We start from the raw sequence: 17723 nt of genomic DNA, 5'->3' as shown, positions 1-17723 counted from the left end.
TAAGATACAAATTTCAAGACTATCCAAAAAATTCAATTTTGACTGGGTGTGGTGGCTCATGCCTGTAATCTCAGCACTTTGGGAAGTTGAGGTGGGCAGATTACTTGAGGCCAGGAGTTTGAGACCAGCCTGATCAACATGGTGAAACTCTGTCTCTAATAAAAATGCAAAAATTAGCTGGGTGTCATGGTGTGCACCTGTAGTCCCAGCTGCTTGGGAGGCTGAGGCGGGAGAATCGCTTGAACCTGGGAGGCAGAGACTGCAGTGAGAGCAGAGATTGCACTCCAGCCTGGGCGACAGGGATTCCATCTCACAAACAAAAACAAAAACAAAAACACCCAAAATTTGAGTTATTTCAATTGCATATTCTTTATATACCCAATTTCAAACTATCAAAAAATGTTTTATTTTGGAAAGCAGTTGAACAAGCACACAGTCAGTTTGTGCTTATCGTTTCTAATATAGAAGATAACTGACCTGGGTTTTTTGCATGGTTCCTAACTTTTATTTCAAATACTCTTATAAACATCCTCGACTACATTCAGAAGGATTTTAAGATAGTTATCCACATAATCAAAAACACTATACCTAGTCTGAAACCTATTATGGCATGCTGGGCAGAGGAAATACTATATATTTGATAATGCTTTATCATATGTTGGCAAACAACCTTCACAGCTCCATTTTGCAAATGAGAAAACTTTGAGACCCTTGTGTAAATTTCTCTAAAATAGCTATTCAGTTGGACTGGGGACTCAAACCCAGGTTTTCTGATCTTAAGTTCTCTTTTGTTGTTGTTGTTTCAACTGACCACTGTCCTGAAAGAAATAATTCTTTCTTTTGAACACACAAAAAAGAAACTTTTAAGATTATTATTTTTGTCACCACTATAATGGTTTCAACTAAAGTACAAGATATGCCCAGTCTATTTAAAAATGGATTTCCGTCCAAAGTTGTTGGGTCATATGTACATTATTTTTTTCTTACACAGCACACAAAGAGACATTAACAGTCATCTAAAAACTGGTGAAACAAAACTACTGAAACATGTTGTGGCACCAGGAAATAAGGACATGCTCTAAGATTTATGTAGCCATGTCAAAAGCATGCAGGAGTCAACTGAAAGAACCTCCTGCTGGCCAAATCTAGGACAATTTGGTATTAAAATAAATGATGACTAGTAATGGATTAGAAACCACTGAAAACAATAAATATCCATAAATTCATATTAATATAAATAACCAACAAACAAACAAGGGTGAAAGAAAAGCACTTCCTTACAGTAGAATGCCAACTATTAAATATAATAGGAATGATGGGCTTAGGAAATAATCAATAGATAGTAAAGCCACTCAGTAAAAGTTTGATAAGGACCAGGATATTTACATGGTCTCAAAGTAACACTTCACATTATTACTTATACAAAGGAAAAAATGGTAGTTTTACTAGATAAGTCCGACAGACACCATCTTAAGCAAGTCATCAGATAGAAACAACACCAATATCAGGACAAAGCAACATCATATGCTTCCTAATCATATATACTGGGAAGGAGTCAACATCAGTTTCATGATGTTTTTGCCAAAAATGCGTAACATTAAGTCTCATCATGAGGAAACACCAGACAAACTCACAGTAAGAACTGTTCTATAAAATAACTGGCTAGTACTGGCCGGGCGTGGTGGCTCACACCTGTAATCCCAGCACTTTGGGATGCCGAGGCAGGCTGATCACGAGGTCAGGAGATCGAGACCATCCTGGCTAGCACGGAGAAACCCCGTCTCTACTAAAAATACCAAAAAAAAAAAAAAAAAAAAAAAATTAGCCAGGCATGGTGGTGGGCGCCTGCAGTCCCAGCTACTTGGGAGGCTGAGGCAGGAGAATGGCGTGAACCTAGAAGGCGGAGCTTGCAGTGAGCCAAGATCGCGCCACTGCACTCCAGCCTGGGCAACAGAGCAAGACTCCATCTCAAAAAAATAAAATAAAATAAAATAACTGGCTAGTACTCTTCGAAAATGTCAAGGTCATAAAACACAAAGGAAGTATTAGGAACTGTTCCAAATTAAAGGGGATTAAAGAGACAGAATCCTGGATTTGATCCCTGACTGGAAAAAAGTAGCTATAAATACATTATTGGAATAATTAATTAAATTTAAATATGGACTATAGATAATAGTATATCAATGTTAAATTTCTTGACTTTGAGAACTGTACTGTTGTTATGTAAGAGAATGTCCTTTTTCTAACAAAACTAGCACAAGAATATTTAGAAGTAACTGGGTATGATACCTACAATTTACTCTAAAATGTGTACACACATAGAATATACATATTATAATATACATATATGTATAGTCGTGTGCCTTATAATGATGTTTCGGTCAATGATGGACCACATATACAGTGGTGGTCCTGTAAGATTATAATGGAGCTGAAAAATTCCTATCACTTAGTGATGTCATAGCTGTCATAATGTCATATGCAACACATTGCTCACGTGTTTGTAGTGATGCTGGTTAAACAAACCTACAGTGCTGCCAGTCACATAAAGGTATAGCACATGCAATTACATACAGTACATAATGCTTGACAATGATAATAAATGACTGTGCTACTGGTTTATGTATTTACTACACTATACTTTAAATCATTATTTTAGAGTATACTCCTTCTACTTATAAAATAAAAAGTTAACAGTAAAATTGGCTCAGACAGGTCCTTCAGGAGGTATTCCTGAAGAAGGCATTGTTATCGTAAGAGATGACAGCTCTGGCCGGGCATGGTGGCTCACGCCTGTAATCCCAGCACTCTGGGAGGCCAAGGCAGGTAGATCACTTGAGGCCAGGAGTTCAAGACCAGCCTGGCCAACATGGTGAAACCCTGTCTCTACTAAAAATACAAAAATTAGCTGGGCATGGTGGTGCAAGTCTATAGTCCCAGCTACTCGGGAGGCTAAGGCACGAGAATCACTTCAACCTGGGAGGTAGAATTTGCAGAGATGGCGCCACTGCACTCCAGTCTGGGTGACAGAGTGAGACCCTGTCTCAGAAAAAAAAAAAGAAAAGAAAAGAAAAAAAAAGAGATGACAGCTGTGTATGTGTTAATTGCCCCTGAAGACCTTCCAGTGGACAAGATTTGGAGGTGTGAAGACAGTGATATTGATGATCATGACCCTGTGTATGGTATGCCTAGGCTAATATGTGTGTTTGTGTCTTAGTTTTTAATAAAAAAGTTTGAGGCCAGGCACAGTGGCTCATGCCTGTAATCTCAGCACTTTGGGAGGCCAAGGCTGGAGGATCACTTGAGGTCAGGAGTTCAAGACCAGCCTGGCCAACATGGTGAAACCTCATCTCTACCAAAAACACAAAAATTAGCTGGGTGTGGTGGTGCACACCTGTAATCCCAGCTACATGAGAGGCTGAGGCAGGAGAATCTCTTGAACCCAGTAGGTGGAGGTTGCAGTGAGCCAAGATCGAGCCACTGTACTCTAGGCTGGGCAAAAGAGTAAGACTCTGTCTTGGAAAAAAAAATGTTTGAAAAGTTAAAAAATATATTTTTTTTTTAATAGGAAAAAGGTTCCAGAATAAGGATATAAAGAAATAAAATATTTCTATATAGCTGTAGAATGCATTTGCATTTAAACTGTGTTATTACAAAAGTCAAAAAAATTTAAAAGTTTATAAAATAACAAAGTTACAGTAAGCTGTTAATTTATTATTGAAAAAAGAAAAATATATTTAAAAATCAACTTAGGGTAGCCTAAATGTACAGTGTTGATGAAGTCTACAGTAGTGTACAGTAATGTCCTAGGCCGTCACATTCACTCACCTCTCACTCAGACTCATCTAGATCAACTTCCAGTCCTGCAAGCTTGATTCATGATAAAGTACCCTAGACAGGTGTACCATTTTGAATCTTTTTTTTTTTTTCTTTTGAGACAGGGCCCCACTCTGTCTCCTAGGTTTGAGTGTAGTGGTGCAGTCATGGCTCACTGCAGCCTCAACCTCCTGGGCTCAAGCAGTCCTCTTATCTCGGCCTCCCAAGTAGCTGAGACTATAGGCATGTGCCACCAAGCCTGGATAATTTTTGTATTTTTTATAGAGACGGGGCTTCGTCATGTTGCCCAGGGTTGTCTTGAACTCCTGGGCTCAAGCAATCTTCCCACCTCGGCCTTCCAAAGTGCTGGGATTACAGGTGTGTGTCACCAAACCTGACCTGTTCTCTAGATTCTTTGAAAAAAAGAAGCTACGTGTTCATTTCTTTGGCTATAGTAGCTACAATGGACCAGAATCATTATATGGAATGGGGCTCAAATACCCCTCCCCCAACCAGGTTGCCTAAGTCACAGTTTAGATGCTCCAAATTATTAAATCAGTATCATGCAAATCTCAGTCAGTGGGTGTTAAGTACTAGAGAAACGGGTAAGGGGAAGTGCTTTAGGCCAGAATTATAGCTACCATAGCCGATTAAAGTTCCCATTTTAACTTTCCCTCTTCCAGAGAGGAAAAACCACCCTTATCTGCAGAAACACAATGGAAAGACAGAGCAGAAACAGTGATAATTGGAGGTGGCTGTGTTGGTGTGAGTCTGGCTTATCACCTGGCCAAAGCAGGGATGAAAGATGTGGTCCTGCTGGAGAAATCAGCGCTCACAGCTGGATCTACCTGGCACGCAGTAAGAAAAGCACCCCAAACTGTCCTAAGTGCGGAATTGTGCATGAGTAAAGTCCATTTCCTTCCCATTCACAGCTCCTGACTGTGAGCTCTTTAGAGTGCGTTCCCTTTCAATAGCGTTGGAAGTGCAGTTATAATTTAACTGGTGTACTTCCAGATGACGACCAATATTTATGAGGTCTTTATCTTGAACAGATGGCTTCTGGATTCAAATCCTGGCTTTGCAATTTTCTACCCTTGTGTGACTTTTGGCAAGTTACATAAGTTTCCATTTTCTGATGTCTTAATAGGAATATTAATAGTACTTACCTAATAGGATTTTGATGAAGATTGAGTTAACGTGCAAAATTATTAAACATAAGGTATTGAATAATAAATGTTAGCTTTATATGGAAGGATACTGTCTGGGTGAGCCTGGATATGGGCCCAAGATCTTTACCTATACTCCCTTCACCTGCATTTGGTGCTCCTTTTATTTACTTATGGTTTTATTTATTTTTATTTTTTATTTTTTTATTTTTTTTTGAGATGGAATCTCGCTGTTCCCAGGCTGGAGTGCAATGGCATGATCTCGGCTCACTGCAACTTCCGCCTCCCAGGTTCAAGCGATTCTCTTGCCTCAGCCTTCCGAGTAGCTGAGACTATAGGCGCACCACCACACCCAGCTAATTTTTGTATTTTTAGTAGAGATGGGATTTCACCATGTTGGTCAGGCTGGTCTCAATCTCTTGATCTCGTGATCCTCCCGCCTCAGCCTCCCAAAGTGCTGAGATTACAGGAGTGAACCACTGCACCTGGCCTTATGGTTTTAATTTTATGCTGTGAGATGATAGTTTGGCCCCCTGAGGACTTGAATATGAGGACTGCAAAAGTGTGGCACAGCTTTTGTGTTACATGAGACACAGGCGAAGTCAGTCTTGCATTCTTCATGGTATGCATAATTGTTCCAGGGCTGCGCCATAATTGACTAGACTTACCTGGAAAGCTGCCCAGGTAGAATGAAGGGATTGACACTGCTGTCATATTGCCAAACCAGGAATTTCTGACATCAGTTAAGGATGGGAGAGGAAGTTTTTATGACTGCTGGTGCAATTTTCTTTTGGGCAGCGTTAGCCCCTGCTCATCATCCCATTTCATCATCAGCCTTCCTCGGCTGAGAAGAGGTAACAAGAGGGAACCCTACTTTGAGGGACTTTTTGACATCTAGCATGTGCTTAAAGTATAGGGTGGAGAGTCTAGCATGAAAAGGGTTGCCTGCTTCCAGCTGAATCTAGGGGAGAGTGCTGCCCAGACTTAAAAGCCCAAAGACCTTGCCCTTGTGGAGCTCACATTCTGGTGGGGCAGACAGAAAACACCTATCAATGCTAGAGAGTAATCACCATGAAGAAAAGTAAAATACAGTCAAGGATGCAAAATGATGGAGGAGGAGAAGAAGGAGGTGCTAAGGAGGATGTTTCAAAGAGGCGACCTGCCAACAGAGACCAGGGAGCAGTGAGCCAGGGGGCCATGAGACTATTCAGGAAAGATCATTTAGGCAGGGAAATGTAGGCAAGTGGAAATACCCTTCGAGGGAGGGCTTACACCCTCTCACTACTTCTGAATTGTTACTGAGGGCATACACTTTAATGTTTGAATTACTTATTTGCTCACTTATATACTGATTTAATGTGGCCTGCATTTGATTTTATTACTATTATTATTATCATTATTTTTTGAGACAGGGTCTTTATCTGTTGCCCAGGCTGGAGTGCAGTGGGGCAATCATAGCTCACTATAAGCACAAACTCCCGGGCTCAAGCGATCCTCCCGATTAGCTAGGATTGTATAGGTGCGCGCTACCATGCCCAGCTATTTTCTTAATTTTTTTAGAAATGGGGGTCTCACTATGTTGCCCAGGCTGGTCTTAAACTCCTGGCCTCAAATGATCCTCCAGCCTCAACCTCCCAAGACTTTAGAATTACAGGCATGAGCCATCACACCTGGCCTGGCCTGCATTTTAGAAGAGGTTACAGGATTCCTTGAAATTTTATTTTTTAGATGTCCCATGAATAAAAAGCAACATACCCTTAATCTAAAAGTTAACTATGCAAAATATTTTTTTCTTAAACACAAAGATACCAAAATGAGTGGGGAAAGGCATTATCCTGCTTTGCATACAAGGTATTAGGCTATGGTTTACAAAATGAGGATCCATGCAGTGTGAGTTCAAGGTGGAATCAGGCATCAGAAGCCAGGTTATTTGGCCCCCATGGAATAAAAGAGAGTTGTCCTAGGAAGTTGATTCTAGGGTTTTTTTGCAAGTCAAAGATGCCTCCCTCTGAGCAGCAGCATGAAGAAATCCAACATATTAGGTGTTGTGTGTGTGTGTGTTTTTGAGAGAGAGTTTCACTCTGTCACCCAGGCTGGAGTGCACTGGCATGATCATGACTCACTGCAGCCTCAACCTATGGGCTCAAGCAATGCTCTTACATCAGCACCTGTAGCTGGGACCACAGGTGTGCATGACCACGCCTTGCTAATTTTTAAAGTTTTTTGTAGAGATGAGGTCTCCCTACATTGTCCAGGCTGGTCTCAAACTCCTGGGCTCAAGCAGTCCTCCCACTTCAGCCTCCCAAAGTGCTGGGGTTATAGGCTTGAGCCACTGAGCCTGGCCATATTGAGTTGTTTTTTTTTTTTTTGAGACAGAGTCTCACTCTGTTGCCAGGCTGGAGTACAATGGCATGATCTCAGCTCACTGCAACCTCCACCTCCTGGGTTCAAGTGATTCTCTGCCTCAGCCTCCCAAGTAGCTGGGACTACAGGTGCGCGCCACCACACCCAGCTAATTTTTGTATTTTTAGTAGAGACGAGGTTTCACCATGTTGGCCAGGATGGTCTCAATCTCTTGACCTCGTGATCTGCCCTCCTCAGCCTCCCAAAGTACTGGGATTACAGGCGTGAGCCACCGTTCCAGGCTGATATTAGGAATTTTTTTTTTTTTAGACAATATCATTTACTGAGATCCTTATATGCATATAGATGTAGATATATATAATTTTAATATCATCTTGAATATTGTAGTATTTAATATTGTACTATAATATCTATTTGTGTCTTTATATTGCTTTTTTTTTTTTTTTGTAAGTATTTATTGATCATTCTTGGGTGTTTCTCGGAGAGGGTGATATGGCAGGGTCATAGGATAATAGTGGAGAGAAGGTCAGCAGATAAACACATGAACAAAGGTCTCTGGTTTTCCTAGGCAGAGGTCCCTGCGGCCTTCCGCAGTGTTTGTGTCCCTGGGTACTTGAGATTAGGGAGTGGTGATGACTCTTAAAGAGCATGCTGCCTTCAAGCATCTGTTTAACAAAGCATATCCTGCACCGCCCTTAATCCATTTAACCCTGAGTTGACACAGCACATGTTTCAGAGAGCAGGGGGCTGGGGGCAAGGCCGTAGATCAACAGCATCCCAAGGCAGAAGAATTTCTCCTCCCAGACGGGGCGGCCGGGCAGAGGTGCTCCTCACTTCCCAGACGGGGCGGCAGGGCAGAGGCGCTCCTCACTTCCCAGATGGGGCGGCCGGGCAGAGACGCTCACCTCCCAGAGGGGGCGGCAGGGCAGAGGCGCTCTTCACTTCCTCCCAGACGGGGTGGCGGCCGGGCAGAGGCGCTCTTCACTTCCTCCCAGACAGGGCGGCCGGGCAGAGGCGCTCCTCACTTCCTCCCAGACGGGGTGGCGGCCGGGCAGAGGCGCTCCTCACTTCCTCCCAGACTGGGCGGCCGGGCAGAGGCGCTCCTCACATCCCAGACGATGGGCAGCTGGGCAGAGACACTCCTTACTTCCTATAGGGGATGGCGGCCGGGCAGAGGCTGTAATCTTAGCACTTTGGGAGGCCAAGGCAGGCGGCTGGGAGGTGGAGGTTGTAGCGAGCTGAGATCACGCCACTGCACTCCAGCCTGGGCAACATTGAGCATTGAGTGAGCGAGACTCCGTCTGCAATCCCAGCGCCTCGGGAGGCCGAGGGGGCAGATCACTCGAGGCCAGGAGCTGGAGACCAGCCGGGTCAACACGGCGAAACCCCGTCTCCACCAAAAATACAAAAACCAGTCAGGCGTGGTGGCGCGTGCCTGCAATCCCAGGCACTCGGCAGGCTGAGGCAGGAGAATCACAGGAGCCCGAGGCAGGGAGGTTGCAGCGAGCTGAGATCACGGCAGTACAGTCCAGCTTCGGCAACAGAGGGAGACTGAAAAAAGAAGGAGAGGGAGACCGAAGAGGGGAGAGGGGAGAGGGAGAGAGAGCATATTAGGAATTTTTTTTTTAATTTTTATTTTTTATTTTTTTGCATATTAGGAATTTTTAACACAGAGATATTTGTGGAGTAGATCTGAGAATAAGGAAGGTTGCAGAGCCAGCTAACAAGGGGCAGACTATAAAAATAAAGGCAGTTTCCCTGAAGCACGATATGTGCTCCATGAGAGAAGTGTCTGGAGAGTGTGGGAATCAAATGCTTGGAGAGGAAAGCACAGCCTGCAAAGTGAATCTTCTAAATGGAATCACAAATCCATAAATCTGAAGGTTTTAACAAGACTGCTTTGTCAGCTCATAATACACCTAATAGGATAGAGCATTTCATGTGGATGCAGGGAAACAAGAGGATGGAGTAAGAAGGAGGTTTGGAGCTTGGGATCCTGAGAAGGGGCTGCCCTTGGGAATGGTACCAAAGTAGATGTTTGGAGAGCTGAGGACTAAAGATTCAGGATGATCCATTTGGGGTGTAGGAGGCAATATAAGAACTTTCCATTTGTTTTTGTCTGCAAATGTAAGAAAGAAGTTAAGCTTTACTGATATTTATAAATAGCCCTCACATTTCATGTGGATGACGTGTTGTGTATGATTTCAAGGTTGACTACGCAGGAGGTTGGCACTTCATGGTGGGAGTGTCCTCATTCTTTCTCTTGTCTTCCGTATACCATGACATGGTGCAGATTGCGTGCTGTAGGATATCACCATTGTGATTAGCTTTATAGAAATAGGGCTTTAAATAATATCATGTGTGATGAAAGGGAGAGGGGTGAACTTTGGGATATTGTATTACATACAGGTTTCCTGGTTATCTACTAGCAGTAGCTAAAAAGTTGTGAATGCAAACGGCTGCCGGTCATTTCTACATAGCAGGTTATATGTTAAAAAAAATAGATGCAGCCTGTCCCTTCACAGAAAAAGTGATGCTTTCAGTAAGTAAGAAATAATTGCCTTTTGCAAAATAGTCCTGGTGGGAAAAGAGCATTTTGAAAAGGGATGTTTGGAAATGTTGGTATATTATTAGGTTTTCTGCCCGAAAATAATATGTATCACATGGAAAAACTCTCATATATGCGACAAATAAACTGTTAGCCCATTTCAAATTTTTTCTAAATGAGGAGTTTCAACAGGATTTGTTCCCATTTACTTAAAATACAAAAAATGCAATACCTTCCAACTAGTTTGTAACAACAACAGGCAGACACAAGAACATGAAATGTCATAGTCAAATGTGAAGAGAAACCTTCATATGGGTGTTGACTGAGGTAGAGGAAGGGGTGTCAGGATGCAGAGACACAGCCAATCGTGCACTTCTCTCACTTGGGTGTGTGCCTCACTGAGCGGTGTCTTCTGCAGCTATACAACCATTAAAAGCAGTCTCAAAATAACATAAAGCCAGAACCAGGCCTTCACATTGCTGTATTACAAACGTTAAGGTAGCACAGATATTTTAATAATGAAATGTATTAATCACATAGCTCTTGCTAAAATGTTCTTAATAAGCTTCATATTCAAAAGCTTTTCTACACAATATATAAAATAAAAAGTGTTTTTGAGTACTTCACTTATTCTAAGTTGTTTTGTGTGTTTATGATCTCTATTAATATTTACATATCACATGTAAGGAAAGAAATACACGTATTTGAGTGGTTATATTCAAAACTTTGTATTGAGTGTAAATGTATGAGTGAAAGATTTGGAGCCACTGGAATATAGGATGGTTTGACATCAGTCACTGGACTTTTTGAGGTAGTAGAGGCTCCTGAGAAAGGGAGAGGGTTGTGAAGGAGATAGGGGAAGCACTAGTTAGCATCCGTTATGCTATCCATTATTTAGCATCCAGCGATGAATTTTCTAACTCCATCATTCCTTTTATCTTATTAATTGTCAGTCTAAGGAAGAGCTTTACATTCTCCTCTACTTATTTATTTATTTATCTCAAGAAAGATTTATAAATTCTTAATTTATTCGAAGGGTTGTAATTCTTAATGATTACATCTCTGTTTCATCTTCCCTTCCTTATCTTCTCCACCAACTACAATCACTTTTTCTAAACGACAGCTAAACTCCTTTCCTATGACTTCTGTGACCTTTCTGGCATCTTCTCTTTCCCTAGTTTCATAGTTACTACGTGTCTAGGACTCAATCATTTACCCTTGATTTAATTGTTTCCTGTACGAAAGTTTCATAACCTCAGACTATAAAATCCTGAGGGATAAGAACAATGTTTTCTCCTTCTTTCAGGCTTCTCATTTAATATGCCCTTGTTGAAGTCACAGAAGATAAAAACATTGTGCCATCTTCATATTCAAGCCTGGCACTTAAATTAACAAAAGATACCATGTGCGATGTCACTTTCAAATAGTTTAAATAGAAGCACTAATACAGGTAGCCCCAAATTTTAAACACAGATTTTAAAAGCCAATATATAAAAGAAAGGGATAAAAATTAAATAATTTCTATGTCTGAGTGAGAAAATTGAGTCCATATCTTACTTCTGACTATCGTAGCAGCAAGGAAAAGAGGGTAGTGTGAATTGTTTAGTAGAACTGGATATACTTTGCAGTAAGGGAGACTAACTTTTCCTTCACAACGAATTTCTAAAAGAATTTGTTACCTACACAAAGTACATTGGGCTAAATGTCTTCAGTAAGAGTTTTTGAAAAAATGAACCAATGTGACCTTTTCAAATGAAAGAGAATTAACTTAAAATTTCTGGAGTGAGGGAGAAGAGGATTGTGTAGTATAGATAGATAATTTTCCAATGGTCTAGCTTAACCCAGGTATAAAGCTTACAGGATCCTGAGGAGTGGATGGTGATCAGTACCCTAGGCCAGTGCTTGTGATGACCAGATTTCTCAACTGAAAATATATATTGTCAGTTTTATATAGGACATATATAGAAGATATGTTGAAGACAAAATGGGGGTTGCTAGCAGATACCTGAAGGCCAGAGATTCTCTATTATTGAACCAGGAAAGTTTGCATGCATACTGGATACCAACATGTTAAAGCAGCAGGGCATGTTTGGCCATGAAGTTGAAGAGCTTGGCTTACAGGTGCATTGTAATGGAATCCCTTCTCTACTTCCACATGGAGCTGTGCTACTGGATGACCTATAAGCTGGGCCAGGATTTTTCTTAAAAAAAAAAAAAATCAGCCATGGGTATGTTCAGATGCTTGAACAAGTACTGGATGGAAGCCCCAGGGTTTTGGTTATAAAGGATGATTGACAAACTTTAATGGCGTATTTGAGTGCAGGAGGGTCAAATGCCCACCACTACCATAGAAGTACCTTATAAATACTCCTAAGTAGATTTTACTGTGAACAGATTGTGTTCTGATGAGCTTTCCAGGTTAAATTAGCTGCCCAGTGAGGCCCCAGACACTTGAGAGAACCTGCTTCATATAATTGCTTAGAATTCTTTGTCTGGATTCCACATTACAGCTGCCAGATTTGAGAAAAGGGGTTTTAGTGTAGCTAATATTTAGATACTTTTTTCTGAGAATAATCAATCAATATTTATTCAACAAAGATTTGCAGTGTACCACCTATGTGCTCATCAAACAGGTTAAGCTTTGACAAAAATCTGTTGACCTATTCATCAGGCTCCAGTGATAAGGAATTTTCTAATTCTTAAATTTTGCAATTTCAGGAAAGGACCAGGAGGGCTGCTCCATTCAAGGGAAGGGTGGAGACTGGGTCAAAGAAGATCCTGTGCTAGTCCATGGTCCTTCTGCTTAAGGGAACACACACATGGTTTGCTGGCTTGAATCCACATTGTATGCCATTCCCCCATTACTTTTTTCTGTTCTTTTTTGAGACAGAGTCTCACTCTGTCACCCAGGTTGGAGTGCAATGGTGTGATCTTGGCTCACTGCAACCTCTGCCTCCCAGGTTCAAGCTATTCTCCTGCCTCAGCCTCCCAAGTAGCTGGGACTGCAGGCTTGCACCACCATGCCTGGCTAATTTTTTGTATTTTTAGTAGAGACGGGGTTTCTCCATATTGGCCAGGCTAGTCTCGAACTCCTGACCTCAAGTAATCCACCCACCTCGGCCTCCCAAAGTGCTGGGATTACAGATGTGAGCCACCGCGCCTGGCCTCCCCCATACTTTTATTTATTTATTTATTGAGATGGAGTTTTGCTCTTTTGCCCAGGCTGGAGTGCAGAGGCGTGATCTTGGTTCACTGCAAGCTCCACCTTTTAGTTTCAAGCAATTCTGCTGCCTCAGCCTCCCGAGTAGCTGGGATTACAGGTGCCCACCACCACGCCCAGCTAATTTTTGTATTTTTAATAGAGACGGGGTTTCACCATGTTGGCCAGGCTGGTCTCGAACTCCTCCTGACCTAATGATCTGCCCACCTTGGCCTCCCAACATACTTTTCTATATAGTCATATATAGGACTATATAGCACATAGTCCTAAACCTTCCATCTAAATCATCCCATTTCTGAATCTCTATACAACGCTATCCATGTTAACTTTTAGGGACTTAACATGTATGTTTATTGGCTGGCTCTCACTTTACTCACATAGTTCACATTGCTTCTTAAAATCTGTCATGAGCCTTATGCTCTGGTGTGCTCAAACTGGTGCTGATGTGTTGTCATCCCAAAGGGCTGGTGCTTCTCAGTTTCTTTCCAGCATTAAATTATTGCTTAACAGATAAACTGTCAACATTTTGAGAATGTTAATTTTTTTCAGTATTTCTTTTCCTCTCTGCTTTTAAGGCAGGTTTAACAACTTACTTTCATCCTGGAATAAACTTGAAGAAAATACATTATGATAGCATCAAACTTTATGAGAAACTGGAAGAAGAAACTGGACAGGTAAAGGCATTTAACTTGAAACTGTTAGGTCGGCCTCTCAGAAACATGTAAGATTTCTGAAGGATTTTGATGCATCGTTGTGTATGACTGTGTGAAGTGCTTAATGTAGTAGAGGAATATGATGAGAGTTTAAGGTAAGAACCTCTAGAGTCTGCTTTAAAATCAACTTAATTTCTCAAAGTATATTATTCATGTCATGAACCATTCTTTATTTTTTAAATGAGGAAAGAATAAAAAGCAGCTTTCAAAAGTATCTTTAGCCGGTTACTATATCTAGAAACTAAGAAATCGGAGTCTTTCAGCAATTGCATTGCAAAGGATCTGACAATAGAATGTACCAGATTGTCCCATGCCTCTGAACAGTACTTCATTAAAAGCCCCTCACTTTCATGTTTATCCCTTCTCATATTTACTCAAACTCTCAAAATAAAATGGCAGGCAAAAGAGTATCCATAGGCTAAGACTGAGGTCTCAAATTTTCCATGTCACTTCCCTTGCCTAAACCGTCCAATGGCTCCCCACAGTCTACTGGACAAAGCCAAAGGATTAGCATGGCCTTAGGAGCATGACCTTTGTCAGCTGACCTCTGCCTGCTGTCCCAACAGTTTCTTTTGCCACCCTTCCCTCTGCTTATCTGCTTCAGCTACTCTCAATAACATATAGTTTTGGAATGTGCTGAGCTCTCTCAAATCACTGCTTTTTGTTTGTGTTGTGTTCTGTTTTCTGCTGCTTCCTCTGAAACAACATTCCCCCTGGCCCCGTCTTCAGCATCCACCTTCCCTGGGGTCACCACCTTTAAGAAGCCTTCCTTGATTTTTCCTGCCTGCTAGGCAGGCCAAAGCTGGAGGTCCTATCTCTTGGTTTTCAGAGCACTTGTGCACACCTCTTTTATAACTTGAATCTCTCTCTATTGTAATTGTTGATTTACTTGTTGGTCCTCCCTACAAGTAACTTGAGGGCAAGGGCTATATCTTTTATCTCTGTAACTGAGTGCTTGGCAAACTGAAGGACTTTAATAAATGTCAAATGAATGTTTACTTCAATTCAGACAATCTAAGCATTGCAACATTTTGATTCTACATGATCTCTCCTTAAATTTTTTGTCTTTCTTTTTCTTACAATTTTTGTTCACTCTGTACATTAACACTCATTCCATGCTACTGTGATTTTGCATTTAGCTGTCTGTCTTCAGCTGTGGGGTGTAAATGCCACTTAGGCAGAGTCTTTACCTTTCTTGTTCACCCCTACACCTGTGGGGCTTAGAATAGTGCCTGGCTCCGAAGAGGCACTTAGTAAATATGGTAGTTGCTGAATAAGTGTCTTTTAATAAGATGCAAATATTTTAATAGTTATTTCTTTCACTCGTAATAAATCTTTTTGTACAGCTGCATTTTCATTATACTGGAGCAGAACCATGTTTGAGTACCAAACAATGACTTATTTATATGCTCTTACTGGAATTATTGTCACAGGTGGTGGGATTCCATCAGCCAGGTAGTATCAGACTTGCTACCACCCCTGTAAGGGTAGATGAATTTAAATATCAAATGACTCGGACTGGCTGGCATGCAACAGAACAGTGTATCATTGAACCTGAAAAAATTCAAGAGATGTTCCCTTTACTCAACATGAATAAGGTATTTATCTTAAGGGCATTTTTACCATTTGTTGACTTAAGTAAAAATTAGAAAAAGTTATTAAGAAGTTAACTAAAAACAGAAAACTTTGTACACACATTTTAAATGTGGCAAAATCGTATGATTAATTTTGGAATTTGGGTAATTTACAAGGTGGGCTGTTATATACAGTAAATGATATATAAAAAGGTAATGACAAATCTTGTTATTTTTCACCTTTGACAATTGATTAAACATTTTCAATACCTTTCCATTATTGTGTCCCCCAGATCTAAGCGTTTCCATAACAAACCTTCTGTTTGAGAACTGCAGAGAGAATGATAACCTGATATGTTAAATGTCTAGAAAGACTGTGGTATTAAAATGTTTTAAAAATCAAATTAAGAAATGCCATGGTACATTGCTTTACAAATATCACCTAGCTTATAGCTGTACTCCCCTTACAGACTCTGTGCCAGGTATGGATCTAGATTTATACCACATTTGCCTGAGAGAAACTACTTGACGTGAAATTTAGTGTTTTTTTCCTACTGGGTAATAATTCCTTTTGAATAATAATAACAATAGCTAACACTTACTATAGCACATATTTACGTACCAGTTAGTATGCTAAGTCCTTACATGCATAATTTCATGTAATCTTCACAATAATAGTATGAGGCAGGTCGGATGCCATGGCTCACTCCTGTAATCCCAGCATGTGGTAGGGCCAAGGTGGGGGGATTGCTTGAGGCGAGGAGTTCAAGATTAGCCTAGGCAACATACTGAGACCTCATCTCTACACACTCACACACACACACAAAATTAACTGAGTGTGGGGTAGTAGGATTCCATCTGTAGTCCTAGCTACTTGGGAAGCTGAGGCAAGAGGATCTGTTGAGCCCAGGAGTTTGAGGTTGTAGTGAGCTATGATTACACTACTGCACTCCAGCCTGAGCAACGAAGTGAGAGCCTGTCTCTAAAATTTAAGAAATAAAAAAAAAGTTTATATCTATATCTATGTTATGCAGTATATATTATTGTTAGACAGGAAATTTTAGCTCAGACAGTTTACATAGTGAGCCCAAGCTCATTCACTAGAAAGAGCTGGAGTAGAGATTTGAACCCATGCTCTCTGACTCCCTTGCATTATACATCTTGCCCAAGTGTATCAGATGGGGCTGTTGGGGAAACACATGCTTATTTCCCTGCTGGTGACCACTGCAGCAGTTCCCATCTCTGAGGGTTCGTATCATTGACTTGGGTGCTAGGGTTGTTTGCCTTTGCGAGTCTTCACAGGCTGCTGGCACTCCCTTGTCTATAGCTGTGTGTGATACCAGTGTGATGGCAGATTGGTGTTGCACTGCATTGTCTGCATTGAAATTTTACCTCCACTACCAGTAAGGATATATTTACATTTGTTTATATGTCAATCCTGAATGCTTTGCTGGAACTCCTCACTATCATGAATTTTTCTCAAGGGCATTCATTAAGCAATGGGAATACGTGTGAAGGGTATTCTCTGCATCTGGGAGAAAGTACCAAACCAAACAGATGTGGGATCACTACAACGGGGTCCTATCCATTATAAAACACCTGTGTGACATTTGGAAGTCTTTAGAAATGTGAATTCCCTTAAAATAGAAAGTCCCTTGCACAAGACCTATAATAAATGAAAAGATTGAATTCGTAATCAAAAACTTCCCACAAAGAAAACCCCAGGCCTGGATGACTTCAGTAGTTAATTTTACCAGATATGTAGAGAAGACTTAATGCCAATCTCTCTCAAACTCTTCCAAAATAGAAGAAGAGTGAATGCCTCTCAACTCATTCTATGAGGCCAGTATTGCCCTGATAACAAAATCAGACAAAGGCATCCCCCCAAAAAGAAAGACTGGTATCCCTTTTGAACATAGATACAAAAATCCTCAACAAAATACTAGCAAACTGAATTCAGCAACATATAAAACAGATTATGCAGTATGACCAAATGGAATGTATTCCAGGAATGCAGGGTTGGTTTAACATCTAAAAATTAATCAGTGTAAAAATACCACATTAATAGAATAAAGGACAAAACTACACGATTATTTCAATAGATACAGAAAAGACATTTGACAAAAGCTCCTTGCTTGTATTTGGTGCTCAGCCAATTTTTGTTGAATAGATGAGACCTATATATAATACTTCACTGATCATTCTATCAACCTATCCCATCTGAGTTTCATTCTTCTTTGTTTTCCCCGCACTACCTTGCCTGAAGGCCTAAAACAAAGTAGATATTCAAGAATTAATTGTTGAATGATTGAATCAAACATA

General features: G+C 40.9%; 1 protein-coding gene across 5 annotated transcripts in view; it reads left to right on the top strand.

Moving 5' to 3' along the window:
• The window catches only part of DMGDH (dimethylglycine dehydrogenase), a 122604-nt gene that overhangs the window by 51368 nt on the left and 53513 nt on the right, over positions 1–17723 (top strand). For 3 of the 5 annotated variants that reach the window (XR_010126472.1, XM_054488254.2, XM_063665427.1), the window contains exons 2-4: positions 4500–4674; positions 13690–13788; positions 15261–15425. Coding sequence is in view for 4 of the 5 variants with exons in the window: in XM_054488254.2 (XP_054344229.1) it covers positions 4500–4674; positions 13690–13788; positions 15261–15425 (439 nt within the window). In the remaining variant the exon portion in view is untranslated. The remainder of the gene's footprint in view (positions 1–4499; positions 4675–13689; positions 13789–15260; positions 15426–17723) is intronic. The other 2 variants (XM_063665429.1, XM_063665428.1) reach the window with 1 other exon arrangement.

This window comes from Pongo pygmaeus, chromosome 4 (assembly GCF_028885625.2).
Source record: "Pongo pygmaeus isolate AG05252 chromosome 4, NHGRI_mPonPyg2-v2.0_pri, whole genome shotgun sequence".
NCBI classification, from domain to species: domain Eukaryota; kingdom Metazoa; phylum Chordata; class Mammalia; order Primates; family Hominidae; genus Pongo; species Pongo pygmaeus.
This window is presented reverse-complemented; position numbering and strand designations above follow the sequence as displayed.